The sequence below is a fragment of the Carettochelys insculpta genome, chromosome 16 (assembly GCF_033958435.1).
Source record: "Carettochelys insculpta isolate YL-2023 chromosome 16, ASM3395843v1, whole genome shotgun sequence".
NCBI lineage: Eukaryota > Metazoa > Chordata > Testudines > Carettochelyidae > Carettochelys > Carettochelys insculpta.
Genome location: NC_134152.1, coordinates 11,429,391 through 11,449,431, shown reverse-complemented (window position 1 = coordinate 11,449,431; position 20,041 = coordinate 11,429,391). Strand labels below are relative to the sequence as shown.

The window sequence follows — 20,041 nt, the reverse complement described above, 5'->3', positions numbered from 1 at the left end:
CTCGATCAATTTGATCATGTCCATGAAAGCTTTGAAGGGAGGGAAGGTATAAGTCCTCCACAATCACCAGTGCCAGGGAACACACCAATACCAGACTCAGTGGAACTGCTTGTACACCCAGAGTCAATGGTGCCGGGGCTAATGCCAGGCATGCAGCTGCCATACTCTTGATGGCATTTGGCATCACCAGGGCCTTACTTGGCCTCCTGGACAGGGAGCAGCCTCTCTCCACACACACTTCTTCAACACCAGGGAACAGGAGCAGCGTTGAGCCCCTGTTTTCTGAACCAGGGAGTGTGACGGGTGCCAGGGGTCAGTCTTCAGTGCCAAAGAGTGGCGCTGATGCGCTGTGTCTGGACTAAGTGCCAAAGGGTCATACACTGAGCCTGGTGCACTTTGCACTGATGAAGAAATTAGCTCTTGGGGTTGTAGCTGATTTTATAAGGATCAGCTTCAGCCTCTGATCCCTTCCCTTCTTCGTTGCAGGTTTGAATGACCTGAAAATAGAATACTTGTCCTGCAGGTGACTCTCCCTGAGGCACTTGAGACAAGAAGAGTGAGGGTGACCCTTTGGCATGGGCTTCCCACATCTCTCACACTGTTGAAAACCCTGGGGCCACTGTATGCCCCAGGGTACCATTAAGTGACGGGGCAGAGAGGGAACGACCTCAAAGACTAACAGCAGCTATTAACAGGAATCAACTACAGATAGATGAACGAACCAACGAACGAACAAACAACTCCTAACGAGGAAATGCCGCCAACTGTGAAGCCATGGTAGAAGCTCCAGCAACCATCAGTAGGTGGAAAGAACTCAGCAGGGGTTGGGTCAGTGTGGGTATTATAGGCAATGACAACAAGGTCACTGCAGAGGGCACTACAGCCAACCTGATGGGTACCGCTGGGGAAAACATCTGACAACTGTGCACGTGGCCACACATACACACATATTGGAATGCACAGGGCCAATCACTTAAAGAACAGCAAATATTTTAATGGTGCTTTGAAACCAAAAGAGAACTTTAAAAGTTCACCTGGCTCTTCAGATTGATACTGTTGACTTAGTGTTTACAGTTTTATCAGTTTAGACTGTGATCATCCTTTTCTAGTTCTCTTCTCCTGGACTAGCAGGATGCTGCACAGCTATTGCTTTGAAAACATTACAGGGTATGTTTACAATAAAAATGGTTTCCCACCCCAGCATCAGATCTCCAGTCCTCCCTAAACTTTTAGGGAGGTAGATCTCATCTTTGGTTGCAACCTTTTTCTTTTTCCACTGGCAAAAGTTTTATGACAAATTTCTAAAATTAATATTATCTTTTAGTGAAACTTTTCTCCCACACACTCTTCCACACTTGATTTTGGGGCTACTCATTCTTTTTAAGTTTGCCCACTGCACTGAATTTCAGCTAATCAATTTCCCCACTTCCTCTTGTTAGATGACTGGTTAATTTCATTCTGCTAGGCAACACACTGCAGCCTCCCATATTGTCCTTTGGAAGTCATGAATAATCAAGCATAGGAATCCTTTTAATGAGAATATGGTTGTTGTAGGGCCAAGCTGTACATAATTATTCTGTTCAATATGTGCTCACAGCTGAAGCATGACAAAGAACAGCCACAAAGATTTCTATAAGGGAACAGTCTCTCTCCCCCTAACATAATTTTTGTCATTGAAACATACAAAGCTCCAGCTAATTGGATATCATTGAAATGGCTTTGTTATCCACCTCAGAGCTTTGGGGTCTGCTGCAATTGAAAATCATTGCAATCTGCTGTGTTAATTTTGAGAGAATAAATGGGCCCAAAGAGTCAAAGGTGTTAATATGACCCAGTTTTGATCTGTTAATTTTCAGTCCCACATTTCTCTTGTTTACTGCACATGATATTAACACAGTCCTTGCACTATAGGAGCCTTTTTGTTTACACCAATTAGTCTGTACCCTTTTTGCATCTTTTCCTACCTACATTTATTGTGACTTTTATGTATTTTTATTCACTTTCCCCAAAGTTAATCTCACACATAGACTAAATCTGTAGGTGCAATTTCAATCAAACTTATGGGGGAGGGCCTTCTCTGTTCTGCCAGGCACTGGATATTCTGGGTGTTTAACAATAATGGAAAATCTATGCAAAAATGTTTCAGTGGTATCATACTCAAAAATATTTCCACCTATTATTCTCCAGAGAGGGAAGGTGGTAACATCACATTCCTGGGTGTCCTGGAAACAGCAGGGATTAAACCTATCAAAACCAAAAAGCAGTCAAGTAGCACTTTAAAGACTAACAAAATAATTTATTAGGTGAGCTTTCATGGGACATTAAACCTAGGCTCTCTAGCTCTGAGAGAACCAGCCTGCCTTTACTACCTGAGTTAAAAGACACATCTCTGTTAGCCAAAGATGTAGTAGGGACATCTATCTCTATCCGGCTCAGCCACCACTACAGGGGAACAAAAAACCACAGTGGTGTTACAGAGGCTTCCCCCCAACCCTACTATACACTTCAATCTTGGGAGATATGTTCCCAACACATAAGTATCCATGTAGCAGTCCTGAACCCAATACCTGGTTCCAGGATCATCTGCTCTTCCTTGTAACCGCCTGGAGGGGCTTATACACACAAGAAGGTTCACCAGTGCAGAAGGAACTCTTGTGAAAAGTTAGTGGACCTTCAATCCACATTTTTAAATAACAGATTTACTGCCATTTGTGGTGGATTGGGCAAGGAAGAGAGGCCATCTCACTCCAAATCACACTGCCAACAAAGTGGATCCCCAAGTCCATCGAGGAATGAAAAATGCCACAGAGGTGGATGACCTACTATTCCAAACCCTCTGGTTTGCCCCGACATTGCTGTGTATTTACGGTCCTGGTTTGGGAACCATAATTCCAAGAGACAGATGAGTTCAAAGCACTGATAGCCAATAAAGGACACAATTACTCCAAGCACCTTCCTTTCTCCGTTAGTGACCAGATGATCCTTGCAACACAGATAATCAGGGTGTCACAGATAAGAAAGAATAAAACTGACATATCCGCATGGTTACAACAGCAGACTGACATGTCAAACGAAAGTCAGCTGCTCTCTAAAGTATAGCAGTTAAAAGAAAATCAATTCCTTCAGTACAAAGTTAAATTTTTGAGCGGCGATGAGGCTTTTTTGTTTGTCTAGGTTTTCTCAGGGTGATTTTAATATTTGTTAGCAAATAAAAACAAGCCATTCAGACCGAATTCCATTTGATTTAAATTGGACAAAACAAACTAGATCTTATATTTTACGTTGTTTTACCTACCACACAAAACTCAGTTCCAGCTATACCTTTAGAAAAGATCACAAAGGCCCAGAAGTTTAATATTTGCTTTGAAGAAGCCATAAGCTTAGCATTTCTATAGGGTTATACTAACAAGGCAATATCAAAACAATTTATTTCATTATACACCTAACATCAAATAGTAGTTTGACACTTTATACAGTTCTTTCTTGAAATACATAGCTTATTGGCCCTCTGTCAGAAAAGCAATGTGCAATAAGGGAGCTCTTACTAATACAAAACTCCCTGTAATGTTAAGGAGTAGGGCATGCAGAATCGTACCTAAAGTGCATAAAGAATAAAGGCCACTTTTGATAACTGATTTCTCATTTCCACACTGTCCAGTGTCAGAAAGAGGCCCCATAAAAGCAGAATTCAGAGATGAAAAAGAAATTTCATCTAGTAAAAATTCTAGTGTAGCACAAAACACTTCCTATCTGAAGATTTCTTCCAATGACTGCAGTGTTTAAGAATAACTATTTCTGACATTCCTGGGCTATGATCTCAGCATTGGCTAAAGATGCTGATGCAATGTTAATGCTTTCAAATCTGGTGGACCCAAGATTATTAGACAAAGCCTGGCATTAGTAAATCACATTGATAATATTTTACATAAGCATGAAAGGAGCACTTACCATATGCAAATAGCCTGGAGTTCTGTTGCAGGAAATAAATCAGCTCTCGACTGAGCAACATTGAAGCCATTTTACTCTTTCTTTGACCAGATAATCTCAAACTGGAGAGAGTGCCTTTTTACAGCTAAAGTTCTGGGTGGAAGAAAAAAGGGGGGGGGGAGAAGAGGAGATAAGAAAAAATGTGTCTATGTTTCTATTGATCTGCTCATCATGATTACCACTTCAGACATTCAAATGGAGACAGCAAGGCAGGATGTGATACTGCTTCTGGAGTCTAACAGGAGAGCCAGGACTTAGAATACAGCCTAACCAATGACATCTTCTCCAGGTAAATGACTCTGAGCCATCATCTAGAGATCTTTTATCCCTTAGGCTTACAAGTCCCATGGATGCCAGGCCCATATACTGGTGGTGGAGAGCAGTGTGCGTGTGTGTGCGCGTGTGCACATGCAAATGGAGCCCCCAAATGGGTCACCCTGCCCCACTTCCACCCTCACACTTGGCCCCCTCCCTGACCAGCCTGGCCAGAGATTAACTGGGTCAGGGGCCAGGTGGCAAAAGGCAGCAGCAGCCACATGGGATCACCTCCCTGTGGTCTCCTTCACTCCCAGCACTCACCAAGGGGCACTCTGCTGCTGCCTCCCAGCCCGCTGAGTCCTACCGGGCAGCTGGATACTTCTCAGCCACCTACAAAGAAGTGGGGCTCAGTGAGCAGGGAGGCCAAGGTGGAGCACCGCATGGTGAGTTTCGGGGATGGGGGGAGTGAGGGAGGCCGTGGGGAGGTGATGATCCCCTGCGGCTGCTTCTGCTGTCTGCCACCCGGCCCCTGCTCCAGGTAATTCTCCCCTGCCTGGGCCGAGTGTGTGTGGGAGAATCTTCAGGACAAGCTAAGGTGGGGTGGGGAGGTCCTTGGGCTGAGCAGGTTCTGGGGGATGTTCAAGCCGAGTGGGAGTCGGATGTTCAGAGTGGGGAGGGGGCTCAGGCTAAGTGGGAGTGAGGACTTAGCTGAGGGGGGACTGTTTTAGGGCAGGGAGGGGAATGTTGGGGCTTTGCTGGGGGGGTTCAGTCTGAATGGGGTTGGGGCAAAGGGGTGCTTGGGCAGAGTGAGGGGAGTGGGATTTTCAGGCCAAATGGGGGTGCTGTTTGGGGATGGGAGGGCAGGGCCAACTGGAAAGTTGAAGGTTTGGGAAGGAGGGCAGGGCCTGCTGCCAGGTGGTCCATATGTACAAAAAAAAAAGTCCCCCAGAAATTCCTGCATGCAGGTTTGGGTGCCATAACAAATCTGATAGTCTACATCAACCACAGAGATGACAGGTAGCCTCATTATGGTAACATCAAACATGTTGTGAGTTAACCGAGAGAAGGAAATTCCCTTTTCCCCTTATTACTACAGTAAGGTAAAAAAATTGTTATCTAACTCTTACACCGTGAACCCTCGAAATGCGCAATTTTGAGTTGTGCATAATTCGCATTATCACGAATTAAGCACAACTCAAAAATCCCGCTCCCCCCAACCCCAGCTCTGGCTCAACACCCCTGGTCCCCAGGGCCCTGGCTCAACACCCCCCCCGCAAGCCCCACTCACCACCTGTGCATGGCTCCGTCTCACCCTCAACCCCTGGCTGTGCAACACCCCCCCGGGCCCGGTTCAACCTCCCCCCCAGCATTGCTCCAGCTCACCACCCCCGCTTGCACCTTTGGCTCAACGCTGCCCCTGCCCTGGTTTGTTTCGCAGTTTGAAAAGAGGGGCAGTTTGAACGTGTGTTTGGCAGTCTGATAAGTTTGAAAAGTGTGAATTGGGAGTGCTTTGTTCCAGCCGTAGAGCCACAGCAGCCTTCTAAAAAGGCAGCTACAGCGAACACTGAGCAGCTAACAGAGCAGCAGCTAACAGGGCGTTTGCCTTGGTGGGGAGCTCCATACTGTTTAGTCTCTTTCTTACAATTTTGTTTCTTTTCTACCCTTCAAGGAGGCAATAAAAACATCTGAGGGAACTCTCTAAAGAAAGATAAAAATGGATAGTGACAAGTTAGCTGTTGTCACCTGTATAGCATGTGCCATGTTTGTCTTCCTCCTGGGAGGCAGAAGGGATTTCGTATGTACCAAGTACCAGCTGGTCACCATCTTGGAAGAAAAGATTAGAGGACCTGAGGTGCAAATATCAACCCTCCAGTCCATCAGAAAAGGTAAAGACCTTCCTCAACGGAAGGGACCATTTAGTACTGCAGGCACAGGAGGCAGAGCAACCAGCAACCTCCAGGAGAAGAAAGCTAATTCAGGTACCTCCAAATCCAGTGGAGGTAAGCAACCACTTTCAGGCATTTTGCACAGGTGCTAGAGTGGAGAATGCTGCAGCAGAGACCTCTCAGAGAAGGGATCAGAAGACGTCACCACTGACTGGAAGGTATGGGATGCATGGTCCTAGGGATGGGGGGTTCAATGACCACAACCCCTATGAGAAGAACACAGGTAGTGGTGGTCAGGGACTCCCTCCTAAGAAGGACAGAGTCATTCATCTGCCATCCAGAACTGGAACCTCAGCAAATTTGCTGCTTAGCAGGAGCTAGAATCCAGGATGTGCAGAGTCTTTCAACACTGATCAAACCTGTGAATTATTATCCCTTCCTATTTCTGCATGCAAAGCCAAGTCTTGAGCAGAGCACTGCACATTATGTAACTCTGGGAAGGAAGATCAAGGAATATGGAACACAAGTGGTGTTCTCGTCCATCCTTTCTGTTAAAGGAATGGGTCCAGGCAGGGCTCAATGAATCCTGGGAGTAAATGCATGTTTGTGCAATGGTGTTGGAGAGAGGGCTTTGGTTTTCTCGACCATGGGATTCTGTTTCAGGAACAAGGATTGTTAGGAAGAGATAGGATCCACCCAACGAAGAGAGGAAACAGCATCTCTGTAGGCAGGCTTGCAAACCTAGTGAGGAGGGCTTTAAACTAGATTCTTTGGGGGATGGTGACACAAGCCCCGAGTAAGTGGGGAAGGAGGAAGGAACAACAAAGGAGGACACCTGATTTGAAAGGAGAAAGTAGGCCAATCAGCTAATTATATAAGGTGCTTGTACACAAATGCAAGAAGCCTGGGAAACAGGAAGAATTAGAGGCCTTGACACGGTCAAAAAGTATGAGATGATTGAAATAACAGAGACTGGGTGGGATGACTCACATGACTGGGTCTTGGATAGGAAAAAAAAACCCTGGAAAAGGGCATACAAGAAGTTCCTGTCCCATGGGGTGAGAAGGGCACCATTCAGTGAATGTTTCCCCAGGCCAAACATTGGGCACTAGTGAGGACTGTTTATTCAGTAAACAGTGAAGAGATCTGTAGTCAGGTGTCCCCAAAAGGCAAATATACATGAAAACAGGTCCAATTTCAGTTCCCACTCATGGATGGTTGTGCCAGAAATTCTGACTGAGGCTGCTAGCTGTCACATTCTGCATCCCTGGTAGACAGATAGTTGGGGTGAGCACCCTGTGAGGGATGAACCATTTCTGCTTCCTTGAAGAGGGAGAAAGATGAGGGACACTCTGGGTGACTTATGTAAAACAGAGAGGTCCATCATGACCTTTATGTGGGTATTCTTGATGAAAGACAGAAAGTATGTATAGGCATTGCTGTCAGCACTTAGATACAAAGACTGACATGGAGGGTCATTTCTGTGGAAGGCCATTTGCCCTGAATTTTGTGGTTGGGTGGGTGAGCTCCCAGGCTATTAGGAAGGCATCTGTCCCAAGGTAATGAATCAGTCAGACTAGATCACAGGAATGTAGACTGCAAGGCACTTCAAGAGGTCATACAATCCACCCCCTACATTGTGGCAAGATTAAATATATCTAGACCATTCCTGACAGATGTTCCTTTAAATTGTTTTTAGAAACTTGTACAGCCAGGGGTTTCACAGTCTCCCTAGGTAACTAGTTCCACAGTTTACTTATCCTTTTATGCAAGGGTTCTCAAATTTCATCACGCTGTGACCCTCTTCTGCCAACATATTGTTATACAACCCCAGGAGGCTGGACCAAGCCTGAACATATCCAGGATTAGAGATTATGGAGCAGGGCGGGTGGTGGGACCTGAAACTAAAGAGCTTCAGGCCCAGTTAGAAGGTGAGCCCTTCCATCCACAGCTGCAGTCCTTGAGGCTTTGGCACTTGTGACTTTCCAAGCAGTGGGACTTATCTTTGACTTAGACTTTGGACCCAGCAAACATAACAGCCTCTTTGGTGACCCCATTAAAAGGTAGATGTGACCCTGGGCTTGTGTACACTGGGATTTTTTTTCCAGGGGAACCCCAAAGCATTCACACAGTCAAGTAGGATAATTTAAAGTAAGAGAGCTTTTCCCCTGAAATAACTATAGAATCACAGAATCATAGGGCTAGAAGGGACCTCAGGAGGTCATCTAGTCCAGCCTGCTGCTTCAAGCAGGATCAGCCCCCACTAAGTTATCCCAGCCAGGACCTTGTCCAGCTGGGACTTAAAAACCTCGATGGATGGAGAATCTACCAACTCTCTAGACAACGCATTCCAATGCTTCACCACCCGCCTGGTGAAGTAGTTTTTCCTAATATCTAACCTACACCTCTCCCACTTCAACTTCAGACCATTACTCCTTGTTCTGCCATCTGACACCACTGAGAACAGTTTCTCACCCTCCTTTTTAGAGCTCCCCTTCAGGAAGTTGAAGGCTGCTATCAAATCACCTCTAAGTCTTCTCTTCTGTAAACTAAACAAGCCCAAATCCCTCAGCCTATCTTCATAGGTCTTGTGCTCCCGACCCTTAATCATTTTTGTTGCCCTTCGCTGAACCTGGTCCAGCAAATCCACATCCTTTCTATACTGGGGGGCCCAAAACTGGACACAATATTCCAGATGTGGCCTCACCGGTGCTGAATAAAGAGGGATAACTACTTCTCTAGATCTGCTCTCAACGCTCCTCCTAATGCACCCTAGTATGCCGTTAGCCTTCTTGGCTACAAGGGCACACTGTTTACTCATATCCAACCTTTCATCCACCATAACCCCTAGGTCCCTTTCCATCGTATTGCTGCTGAGCCAGTTGGTCCCCAGCCTGTAACAATGCTTGGGATTCTTCCACCCCAGGTGCAGGACTCTACACTTCTCCTTATTGAATTGCATCAGATTTCTTTTGGCCCAGTCCTCCAATTTATCCAGGTCCCTCTGGATTCTCTCTCTACCCTCCAAGGAATCTACCTTTCCCCCTAGTTTTGTGTCATCCGCAAACTTGCTGAGGGTGCAATCCAGTCCCTCATCCAGGTCATTAATAAAGATGTTGAATAACACTGGCCCCAGAACCGAGCCTTACGTCACTCCTCTTGAAACAGACTTCCATCCAGATATTGAGCCATTGACCACTACCCATTGGGCCCAACCATCAAGCAAGCTTTCTATCCATCTTATATTCCAAGGATCCAATCCCTATTTCCTTAACTTATGGACAAGAATGTTGTGGGAGACAGTATCAAAAGCTTTGCTGAAGTCAAGGTATATCACATCCACTGACTTCCCCATGTCCACAAAGCTTGTTACCTTGTCATAGAAGCTAATCAGATTGGTCAGGCAGGACTTACCCCTGGTGAATCCATGTTGGCTACTTTTGATCATTTTCCCCTCTTCCAAGTGCTCCAAAATGGATTCCTTTTTGAAAATCACTCCTGCTTTGTGAATGACTTTTGCCAACACTCCTCACCCTTTCAAGGTTGAAAAGGAACGTGTGCGAACTAAAAGCACAGCTATTATCCACTCATGTGAAGGCTCCATTTCACAATGCTGTAGATGTGAACTACAGCTTTAAATGAAAATGGTCTGTCTTGAAATGCTGTGGCTATGTGAATGCAATTTTCTGACATTATTTATTTAGACATTAGAAAGTGGAAAGAAGTAATGTTGAAAAAAACCTGCATTGTAGACATAGCTCCACTTTTGGATCCTAATCCACAGTTTGAGAACCACTATTTTATCATATATATAAAAAAAACCAATCCCCTCCCTACTTCCATTATGCATACCTCCCCTCACGAAGACATAGCTCTGAAGTGATTGGTACATTTTGCCGTAATGCCTATTAAGTTGTTGCCCTTCCTGAATCCTGTCTGCACTTACGTATTTCTTTCGATTTTGGGGTTACTGGTTATCTTAAACACACAGATTCATATAGATTTGGAAATACTCTGCATTTTACTAAAACACACCCTGCAAAACACGTCTCCATTTCAGAATGAAGTTCACAGGATCCATATCTGAACCTCCTGTTCAGTGAAGGTGTCAAAATAAGAGCTGACCCATAATACATATTTCAAGAATATGAGAGCCAAGACATCATTTCTGCTGAATGCAGTCTTCTAGCTCATTCTTCTTGTTTAAGACACAGGAGCCTGCTTTAAATTCATGGGGGCAGATTCATTTCTCTCTCAGTTACTGAAAAACCATTTAACTAGGAACAATGAAGTGGTTCAGAAAATTGCAGTAGAAACTGTGCAATGCAATTACTTCAAAGGTTGCCATAGTTTAGGGAAAACAGGCTCTTTTTTCTTACTTATTTGTTGGTTGCCTTCCCTTGTAAAACCTTGACTCTACTAGGCAGGCGTGGTGACTATGCCACTGTTTCGTCGCAGTTAACTGTTCATACCCTTAGAAACTGTCCAGTTCTCACACTGCTCATTCACCTTCACCACAGATCTGAGAGCAAGAGGAGTTTTTAATTTCATGGAGAAAATTTAGTACTGGTGAAAGGTGGAAGACTGACAGCCCTAGGGAGAGCAGTTCTGCAGTTATCCATTAACTGGATTCCAAGTGTGCAGCCTCACTGCAAATTTGCCAGTACCATTCCATTGACTATTACCTGGGGTGTGAAAAAGCCACACTACTGAGCAGCCATAGTTAAGCCAATCTAAATTACCAAGTAAACAGCACTAGGTCAATGTAAGAAAATTCTTCCAACAGCCTAGCTGCTGCCTCTTTACACTAATGTGCTGCAGTAGATAAAGTAAGACAGTGTCCCAAACAATGTATGTACATACAAGCATTCACAGTGCAAATACAGATCATTATACCCTAGACAGGGAGGTGGCATTTATCATATCAGTTCTCCAAACCCACAGACACAGTATTCCAAAAGGAAAGAAATGTAGCTGTGTCACCTCAATGCACCTTTGGAAAACAGACTGTGCACTTAGATGGAAAAAATAAAACAAGAACAAGAACAAAACAAAAAACAAACTCTCTGAGTGACAAGAAAGAAAATCCTGAACATTAAGTCTGCAAATCTCCCTCTGCAGCACGAGGATCCAGTTATGAAAGGTAGAGCACATATAGGTGGCTAATTGTAATGCACACTCTTGTGGAAAAGAGAAGGGGGAAAGTTTAAAAAAACATCCCAAATCTCCCACAGTCTTTATCTCCTGCTGGCTCTCCCCTCTTTCCCATTCTAACCTTCCCCAACAGGTATAAAAGCCCCACAATGAATCAAAGTATACCACTTTCCTGTTTGTAGATGTTAGGTAACACCATTAACCATGAACAAATTAAATGAGTTTTATTGAGGGAATGTTTCAAGTACAGCAAGGAGCATAACAAATTAACATACACAGGGATATATCATCTGAGAAACTAGAACAGGTTATGGAGCATAATATACAGTAAACAGCATCTTAGTATTTACACAAGAAACCCAACTAGTCTCAGATAGACAAAAAAACACAGTTACAAACAAGAGATAATATAAAATATCGGCCTTTTAACCAATCCCTACCCTGAGAAGAAAAAAGGGGAAAATACTTTAAAGTAACAGACAATATGAGATATTGGCCTTTGGATCAATCCCAATCCCGAGGGGAAAATCAAAAAGGGGAGTATTTTACAGATACTAGACAATAAACAATATCGGCTTATCGGCCAGTCCCTGAGAAAAAAGAAGTCTTTGAACACAAAACTCCCCGACCCATGAAGTACCAGGGAGCATAAAATAAAATAAAAATAAAAATAAATAATTAAATAAAAAAGTTACAATAGGAGAACAAAATAAAAAATAGATAAAATAAGGAAAAAAACAAAAAAAAGGAAAACACAAAGGAGCTTGGTAATCAGCTGTCAGAATATTGGCGATGGCCCGTGATATACTACTGTAAAAACAGCTCACGGAAGAGCTGAACGGCTGCATTATTTCTGCACATTTCGCAAACAGCCTGGCGGGGTGGGGGTTGAGAGAAGGTCCAGATCTCAGAATAAATTCTTGGTTAATCTAGACCTATCCATAGTCATGTTCTTCCCCAGGATTTATCTGAGCAAGGGTGGGTGAACCTAATGATTTTCCTACCTACTAAATCAAAGATACTACTTACACAGCACCTGCTACTGAAGGGCCTCAAGAAGGCAGTCACTAACCATCACAAGCCAAAAAAGCAGTCCTGTAGCACTTTAAAAACTAACAAAATAAATTATTAGATGATGAGTTCTTATGGGACAGACCCAATTCTTCAGATCTGGAAAATTCTGTCCAGTGTTATATACCATTTCACTAGTCAATAGGGAGCAACTTGACAACCTGCACAGAGTATTGACTAACACAGTGAATGTCACTAACAACTACCAGACACTGATTTGTTGATTTGCCAGTACAAGTAGCAATGTGAAACATGTTAAGAGCCTTGTCCAGGACAGCATCAAAGAACATAGGACAACAGTTCCCAGGCCACTTTTGCACTGGAGCAACATTGCTACAGCCAGGGTCTCCCCTCAACTAGTTATATTGAGGATGGCTTCCAGCAGAATTTAACAATCCAAACAGCACTAACAGCATTGCCTATGATGCAGTACGGAGATCTGCACCGCTGCTCAAGGGTCATTAAACACCATACTCCTGGTCATTATTTTGAGCAAATGTAGCTACCATGTCCTTCTGAATAGGCAGATTCAGCAAAACACATACCCTAAAAAAGGGATGGGGCTTAGCCCTGCTGAGAGGGAAGGGGAATGGACTCAATGACCTCCTGAGGTCCCTTCCAGCTCTATGAGATGCATATATAACTAAGTACAGATAGGGAAACACTAAACCAAAACTTTCTTGGGCTTCTTTAGCTTACAGAAGAGAAGACTTGGGGGGTGATTTAATAGCAGCCTTCAACTTCCTGAAGGAGAGCTCTAAAAAGGATGGAGAGAACTGTTCTCAGTGGTGTCAGATAGCAGAACAAGGAGTAATGATCCAAAGTTGAAGAGGGAGAGGTATAGGTCAGATATTAGGAAAAACTACTTCATCAGGAGGGTGGTGAAGCATTGGAATGCGTTGCCTAGAGAGATGGTGGATTCTCCATCCCTCAAGGTTTTTAAGTCCCGGATTGACAAGGTCCTGGCTGGGATGACTTAGTAGGGGTTGATCCCGCTTGAAGCAGGGGGCTGGACTAAATGACCTCCTGAGGTCCCTTCCTGCCCCACGACTCTGTGATTCTGAGCCCTGGTCAGGTGCCCAAGCCACAAGCCAAGCACCTGAGCCCCGCCAGCTGCATGCCCGAGCTGCTGGAGCCCTGCCAGCCAGCTGCCCAAGCCACATGAGCCTCCAGCCTGAGCCCTGCAAGCCACAGGACCGATGCCCGAGCCCCACCAGATGTGGGCCCGCTAGCCCAAGTCCCACCAGACGTAGGCTCACCACCCGAGCTCCGCAAGCCATGAGACAGCTGCCAGAGTCCCAGCCAGCTGCTCAACCCGTAGGCCCACTGTCCTGAGTCCCGCCAGCCACGGGCCCCCTGCCTGAGCCCTGCAAGCTGTGGGCCAGCTGCCTGCTCGAGCCACAGGCCACCCACTGCTGGGGCCAGGTGCCCAAGCCAGAATCTCCCCCCCACCCGCCCACCCATGCACGCCAGCTAAGCCAGAGCTCCCCTGCCGTGAGCGAGCTGCCAGAGCCCAGGCCTCCCTCACCCCTCCACCATGCGAGCTGCTTGCCAGCCAGCAGGAACCACAGTCCAGCTGCCAGAACCCTCCCCTACTCTCTCCCCAAGCCAGACACTCCCAGGCCCCCATCCTCCTGTCCTCTCCTTCTTCCCTTCCCCTTCCTCACACTTACTCACTCACGTTTGCAGGAGGGCACTCCACGTGGCTCTTCGCAGCCACCTCTTTTTTATAGTGGCTGCAGGGTCACCCATGTAAAATGGCAGGGGCTGCTCACAGCTCCCCTGCGTGCTGAAGGAAGGAAGGACTCAACTGTTAGTCAACCAATTGACTCCATGGTTGAGAGTGGCACTTTCTTGGGGTGTGGGGGGGGTGGCAGGGGAGCTCTGGGTCAGCTGGCACGCACACGAGGGTTGGGGGGGGAGATTCTGGCTTGGGTGGCTGGCCCTGGCACTGGCTGGCCCATGGCTCGAGCACGCAGCTGGCTCATGGCTTGCAGGGCTCGGGCGGGGGCCCTGTGGCTGGTGGGACTCAGGCCAGTGGGCCTGTGGGTCAGGCAGCTGGGGAATGAAGTGGGGGAGGCTCACGCCCCCCCCCCCGAATTTCTTCATGCTCCCTCAGGGGGTGCGCTCCCCAGTTTGGGAACCCATGTTATAAACTAACAGATTTATCTGGAACATAAGCAAATACCTGCTTTGTCTTTGCCCACGAAAGCTTATGCTCCAAATGAATGTTAGTCTATAAAGGTGCCACAGGACTTCTAATTGTTTGCACAGATCTAGACTAACATGGCTAGCCCTCTGATACTAGTCACCATGGATGGAAGCAACTTATCCCTACCTGCTTGCACAGCACTGAAAAGGGAACCTGACTGCCAGTGGCTTCAGTGAACCTGGCAAGAGAAGTGGCTCAGCAGTTGAAGATGCCTAGGGACAGAGCAGCCCTATGTTCCCTGAAGGCAGAGCCCAATATAGGGGGAAGAGGATTGTTAAGCCCCTACCCAGGAGTCCATTGTGAAGCCTGCAGGGTCAGGGTATGAACAGGCTAGAAATCATTTCCCAACATCCCCTCCCCCCCACAACTCTGGAGCTTAGCTGAGGGGCAGAGAGGCTTCCCCCTGCCAGTGTTGTGTAGGGCTTTGGCAAATGCAGGGCTCAGCTTCTCCCAGCCAGTGCTCTGGGCTGGAGTATCCTTGGCTCAAGCATCCAAGGTACCAGTCGAGCCAGAGGTAGTGAGGGAAGGAAGTAAGCCTGCCTACCAAGCTGTTGGTGAGCCAAGTGCTCCGACCAGGGGCTGGTTCTCCATACATTCTGGGAGTGGGGCATACTCTTTTTGGAGGGGCAGGGGTGGGGAGAAGATATGGAGAAGCAGCAGGGACTTGAGGATGGATGGAGTGAAGAGGTAAACCAGAGAGAGGACAAAAAGAGAGGGAGCACATTAAGGGTCAATGGGTGGGCAGCAGAGGACCTGTAACCAATTGCCCACACTCACTAGCCAGTGCATCAAGCAGTCAGTGACAGATGGGAACGTGATGGGGTGGGAGCAGCGCTCTGCTGGCCAAGAGTGGGCACATAGAAGGAGCAGCAGGAGGAGCCACCAGCCCCACATGTTGCAGCTTTGCCCTGCCAACAGCCTTACATACCCACCCCCACCATTGGCCCCAGGATCTCCCCTTCCACACACACACACTTGGTGCTAGCAAGCAGGGATCCAGCCAACACCAGGACATGTCAATATCTATGGAAAGAGACAGAAAATGTGGGACAATTTCCCCATTTTTAGGAAAAGTCAGGACACTTGCAGCAGAGGTTAAATATGGGACTGCCCCTTTAAAAATAGTTATGTTTGGTCACCGTCCAAAGCAAAGCCAAAGAATCCTGAAAACAGAACTTTTCACCAATGATGCAGTGTTCATCACATGCATGCTTCACCTACTTTGCAATAGCTTTACTCTAGCTTGTGATGAAATCTGACTAACCATCACTCTACAGAAGACAATGATTGTGACATGTGCGTCAAATGCAACAGAAGTTTTAATAGCTAACTCCATGTTAGAAGTTGTGCACAAGTTCTGCTACCCATGATCAACTCTGGATAATTCAACGTAGATAACCCACTTAAATCTTGCACCCAAAAGGCAGCTACCTCATTCGGCCAAATGACCAAGCACATGTGTAGAAACAGGAAAGTAACACCAAACACCAAGATATGGGTCTGCCAGACTTGCATTCACCACTATGGTAGTGATACCCAGACTACTTACTTACAGACATAAGGCTAATCACTTTCCACACTCGCTATCTCTGTTGTATTCTAAGTATCGAGTAGGAAAATAGAGTTCCTGACACCAAAGTCACCTGAGAAAGTGAAATTATCAATTCTAATTTTATTCTCCTATTCAGATGTTTCTGTTGCTGTAGTCCTCTGTACCAGATGGACATTGGGTGCAATCCAAAAAATGTCTTGCATGGAGAATTGAGAACTGGCACAAGCTCTAAGGCCACTGGGCTGACAGAGGATTAGGCTCAAGAACATTTGAAAGCAGGACTTGAATCCTTTTAACATCAGTAAGGCAAATTAGAAAGACACAGCTAGCAACAGGCTACAATGGAGGGCTGCACTGTACCAGAGAGTCAAAGAGGCTGAAGAAGGTGTTTCAGAGAGAGGAAAGCAAAGAAGGCATCAAGGGCTAGTGGCATACCAGTTTCATCCTGTCCCTAGTCTTTTTACCTGCAATATTTATGGTAAGGACTTTTACTTGAGAATTTGACTTTTTGGCCAATTGCAATTCTGCAGCATGCTGTGCAGTACTTGAACTGCTTTGGCGCATACACCATCATCTGGGCAGCTGTCGCATAACCTGTTGTATCACTCTGGGCTATGCCTCACTTTTCTTAGCGTTTATATTTTTCAAATACATGGCAAAAATTATGCCTCCACCTTGCTCCTTATCTAGTCCACCAGAATATTGTAGAAAAAATGGTAAAGATATTAAACTACACTGAAATACGTATGTGAGATGAGACTCTCAATGAAACAAGTAAAAACAGCCTCAAAATATACTAAATATTGTAACTCACTGAGCTAATGAACCACTACTTTTTAAAGGCATGTCAGGAGGGAAACTCAGCCCATCACTTTAACGGGTTTGGTGACAGAGCTCCCCTTGCTCCAGTCATCTGATGTGCTGACATACCACTGAGCCTGCCTACCTGCCTTCTGGGGTGCCCAACCACACTGTCCTGCTGAGCCAGACTTCCAGTCTCCTACAGCAATGGAACAGAGTTCGAGTCACAGCCCACAGCATAGTAACACACACAAATGAGATCAGATCAGCTGTGGGGAGGCTCAGCCCAGCAGATTTACCACAGGACCCAGATACACTAGCCCTAGTAGGACAAGAACCACCAAAAGAAGCTACATATTCCTCCTTCTAGGTTACAACACAGCCAGTTTACCACATGCTAAAGCACAACTCACTCTATCTCACCACTTTCAGAAGGCATTTAATAGACTGAGCTAGTAAATATGTTCTACCATCACGTCTTTAATCCAAATGTATATAAAGCCCTTGGGGGGAAAAAAACCTTAAAAAACCCCTAAAACCTAAATTCAAACATACTAACTTGAAGCCCTGAGGCATTCTGAATGATAATTCCTTTGGAGGAGAAGTGATACATAGTAACAGCTTTATCACAGTGAATAAATAGAATGCATTTGGAAAGAGGTAAAAGCAGAAAATTACTGCATTAGCGAGAGTAGTATCTTGGATGTAGCATTAACCAGAAGAACACATTCTGACTGGGTACTTGATCAGAGGGATTTGCTGAAGTTGTGAGAACACTGTGTTAAATGTGAATTCTAAACGGGGTTCTACTTTATCAACAGTACACATACTTCTTTGATTAATTAGACTGTGAGCATATTATTGTGTATTTGGATCAGATTGTGTTTATTGGAAAAAGGACTCTCCAAGTGCTCTATCTTCCCTAACTTGCTCACAAGCCGTCCAATAGAAGTTGGTGGTACCTAGACTTACTGGGAGTTTAAGTGAACCAGTTGCATGTGCTGGGCACAATCTTTATTTATGTGGAGCAAGAGAGGGATGAGAAACATGAAGCACTTGGAGCAAGGTGGAAATAGAGATGCTTACGCCTCAGTCTGGATACCTGAAGACTCTGGGTCTAGAAGAAAGGAGTTGGCAAAGACAGGGCATGGGCTACTTGGAGAGGGAGAGAGTGTGTGTGTAAAACACAGAGGAAAAAACCCAGTCATTCAGACTTATGTCTTACAATCCACAAAATAGTGTAGATAACAGAAATAAACATCTTATTTGGCAACACGCACATCTCAGATCATGCAGTAGGTCAGCTGTGCTAAAGGGTGCTCCTGGCCTCATGGATCTTATGGAGTCCCCATAATGAGCTCATGGGAATAAGGGGACTTCGTAGTAGGTGGGGTCCTTTCGAAAGGGAGCCCCGTCTGGACGAGACGCATGGCGGCGAGGTGCGTCAATTTCAAAGTGCCGCGGTCGCCCGCATGGTAATGAAGCGCTGAATATGCATTTCAGCGCTTCATTAGTAAACTTCGAAATGGCCATTTGCGTGGCCATTTCGAAGTTTGGGGCACATGTAGACGTAGCCTTTGTGTCACTTTTGTGGAATGGAAAGAAATGCTGTTCAGATCATGATTCTGCTATGTTCGCAAAGCAACCCTCATTTGATTTGATGGAACAGGAAAGCAAACGGTGACTAAAACGTGACTAGCAAACATTTCACAAACATTACACATATAAAGACACACTTTTTAATATCTACATAATACATACATACACACAACTTTCAACAACAAATTTTCTTTTTAGTAGTTAAACCCTTTGTCGTTATGTGAAAAGCAAAGTAAATTCTTAGTCTTATCACAGTAGATATGGTAATCCCTCAAATATACATGCACAAAGTTCATGACAGTTGAATTACTTAAATGAAAATGCATCAGTTTAAAATATACTTCCCTTTTATTCCCTTCAAAGCAGGCTGCTGTTAATTGCACTGATGTCATTTCTCTTCAGTAACTGCCATGAGACCAAAGATCAATCGGGGAAAAAAATCTAGCTGCAACTCTGCTGTTCAACTGAAGGGAGAAAACAGCCTCCTATTTTAATATACTAGCTCTTGCAAATTGCCTGTGATTAATCTAAACCCAAGGTTAGGCGGGGAGAAGGAGAGAACGACTGCCAGTTCAGTCCAACCAAGGCCTTATGACTGTACAGAACCGTGTGTGCGCTGTCACATAACACATAGCTATAGCATTTCAGCTCACATCTGTTTAAGATTCAAAATCAAATCAATGAATGCCCTTGTCCAGAAAAAAAGTAATGACAGATCCAGAATTATTCTTTTCAAATGTATTCATTTCAAATGACCCCATAATTTCCAGATAATGTATCTTCCTTATAACTGGGGGATTTAAAAAACAGCATGCATCTCTAAAGATAAAATCCATAATGCATCTTTTGTGGCCTGGTTTATGAAGGCACAGCTGTATATCAGGGAATATAATCCATGTATCCATAGAGTTCATGCTCAAATTCAATACATTGGCACTTAGTCTTAACAGAGATAGCAATTATCTTATGCCAGGAACTGTTTCTCTTTCTTTGGTATTCATAATGGTCTCATGCAAGACACTTAGTTTCTCTCCCCCTTCCACTCCCCCAGTTCCATGTATCTGATTTGTCCATTTTTATTTTTTTATTTTTTGGACCTCTGTGCTGTCTGTCAGTCTGTATTGGAAATGCTATAGGTCTAAAGAAGTGGGTCTGTCCCACAAAAGCTCATCACCTAATAAATTATTTTGTTAGTCTTTAAACTGCTATATGGCTGCTGCTTTGTTTTGTTAGAATACAGACTAACACAGCTATCTCTCAATCGCTAGATGCAGTGATGGGTTGCCATGGCTGCAAGGGGGCAGGAAAAGAAACAAGAACAAAGGTGAACCAGTGTGCAGAAAAAAGGCTGAGTTATTTCAGTTTTAAATCACTCTGACAGCACTTCAGCTGAGCTATTACATGGTTGCTGTGGTAACAAATAGGAGAAAAATCACAGAAGAAATCTGTAATTATTACAAGGGAGATTGTGACTCATCCAGTTCAGTAATAAGCACAGTACAGTGATTCAAACTGCCTTGA

General features: G+C 45.1%; 1 protein-coding gene across 6 annotated transcripts in view; it reads right to left on the bottom strand.

The window, feature by feature from the left end:
- The window catches only part of ABAT (4-aminobutyrate aminotransferase), a 185,382-nt gene that overhangs the window by 119,353 nt on the left and 45,988 nt on the right, over positions 1 to 20,041 (bottom strand). For 5 of the 6 annotated variants that reach the window (XM_075010288.1, XM_075010289.1, XM_075010287.1 and 2 more), the window contains exon 2: positions 3,949 to 4,080. In XM_075010288.1, coding sequence (XP_074866389.1) covers positions 3,949 to 4,018 — 70 coding nt within the window. In that variant the 5' untranslated portion in view covers positions 4,019 to 4,080. The remainder of the gene's footprint in view (positions 1 to 3,948; positions 4,081 to 20,041) is intronic. The other variant, XM_075010286.1, reaches the window with a different exon arrangement.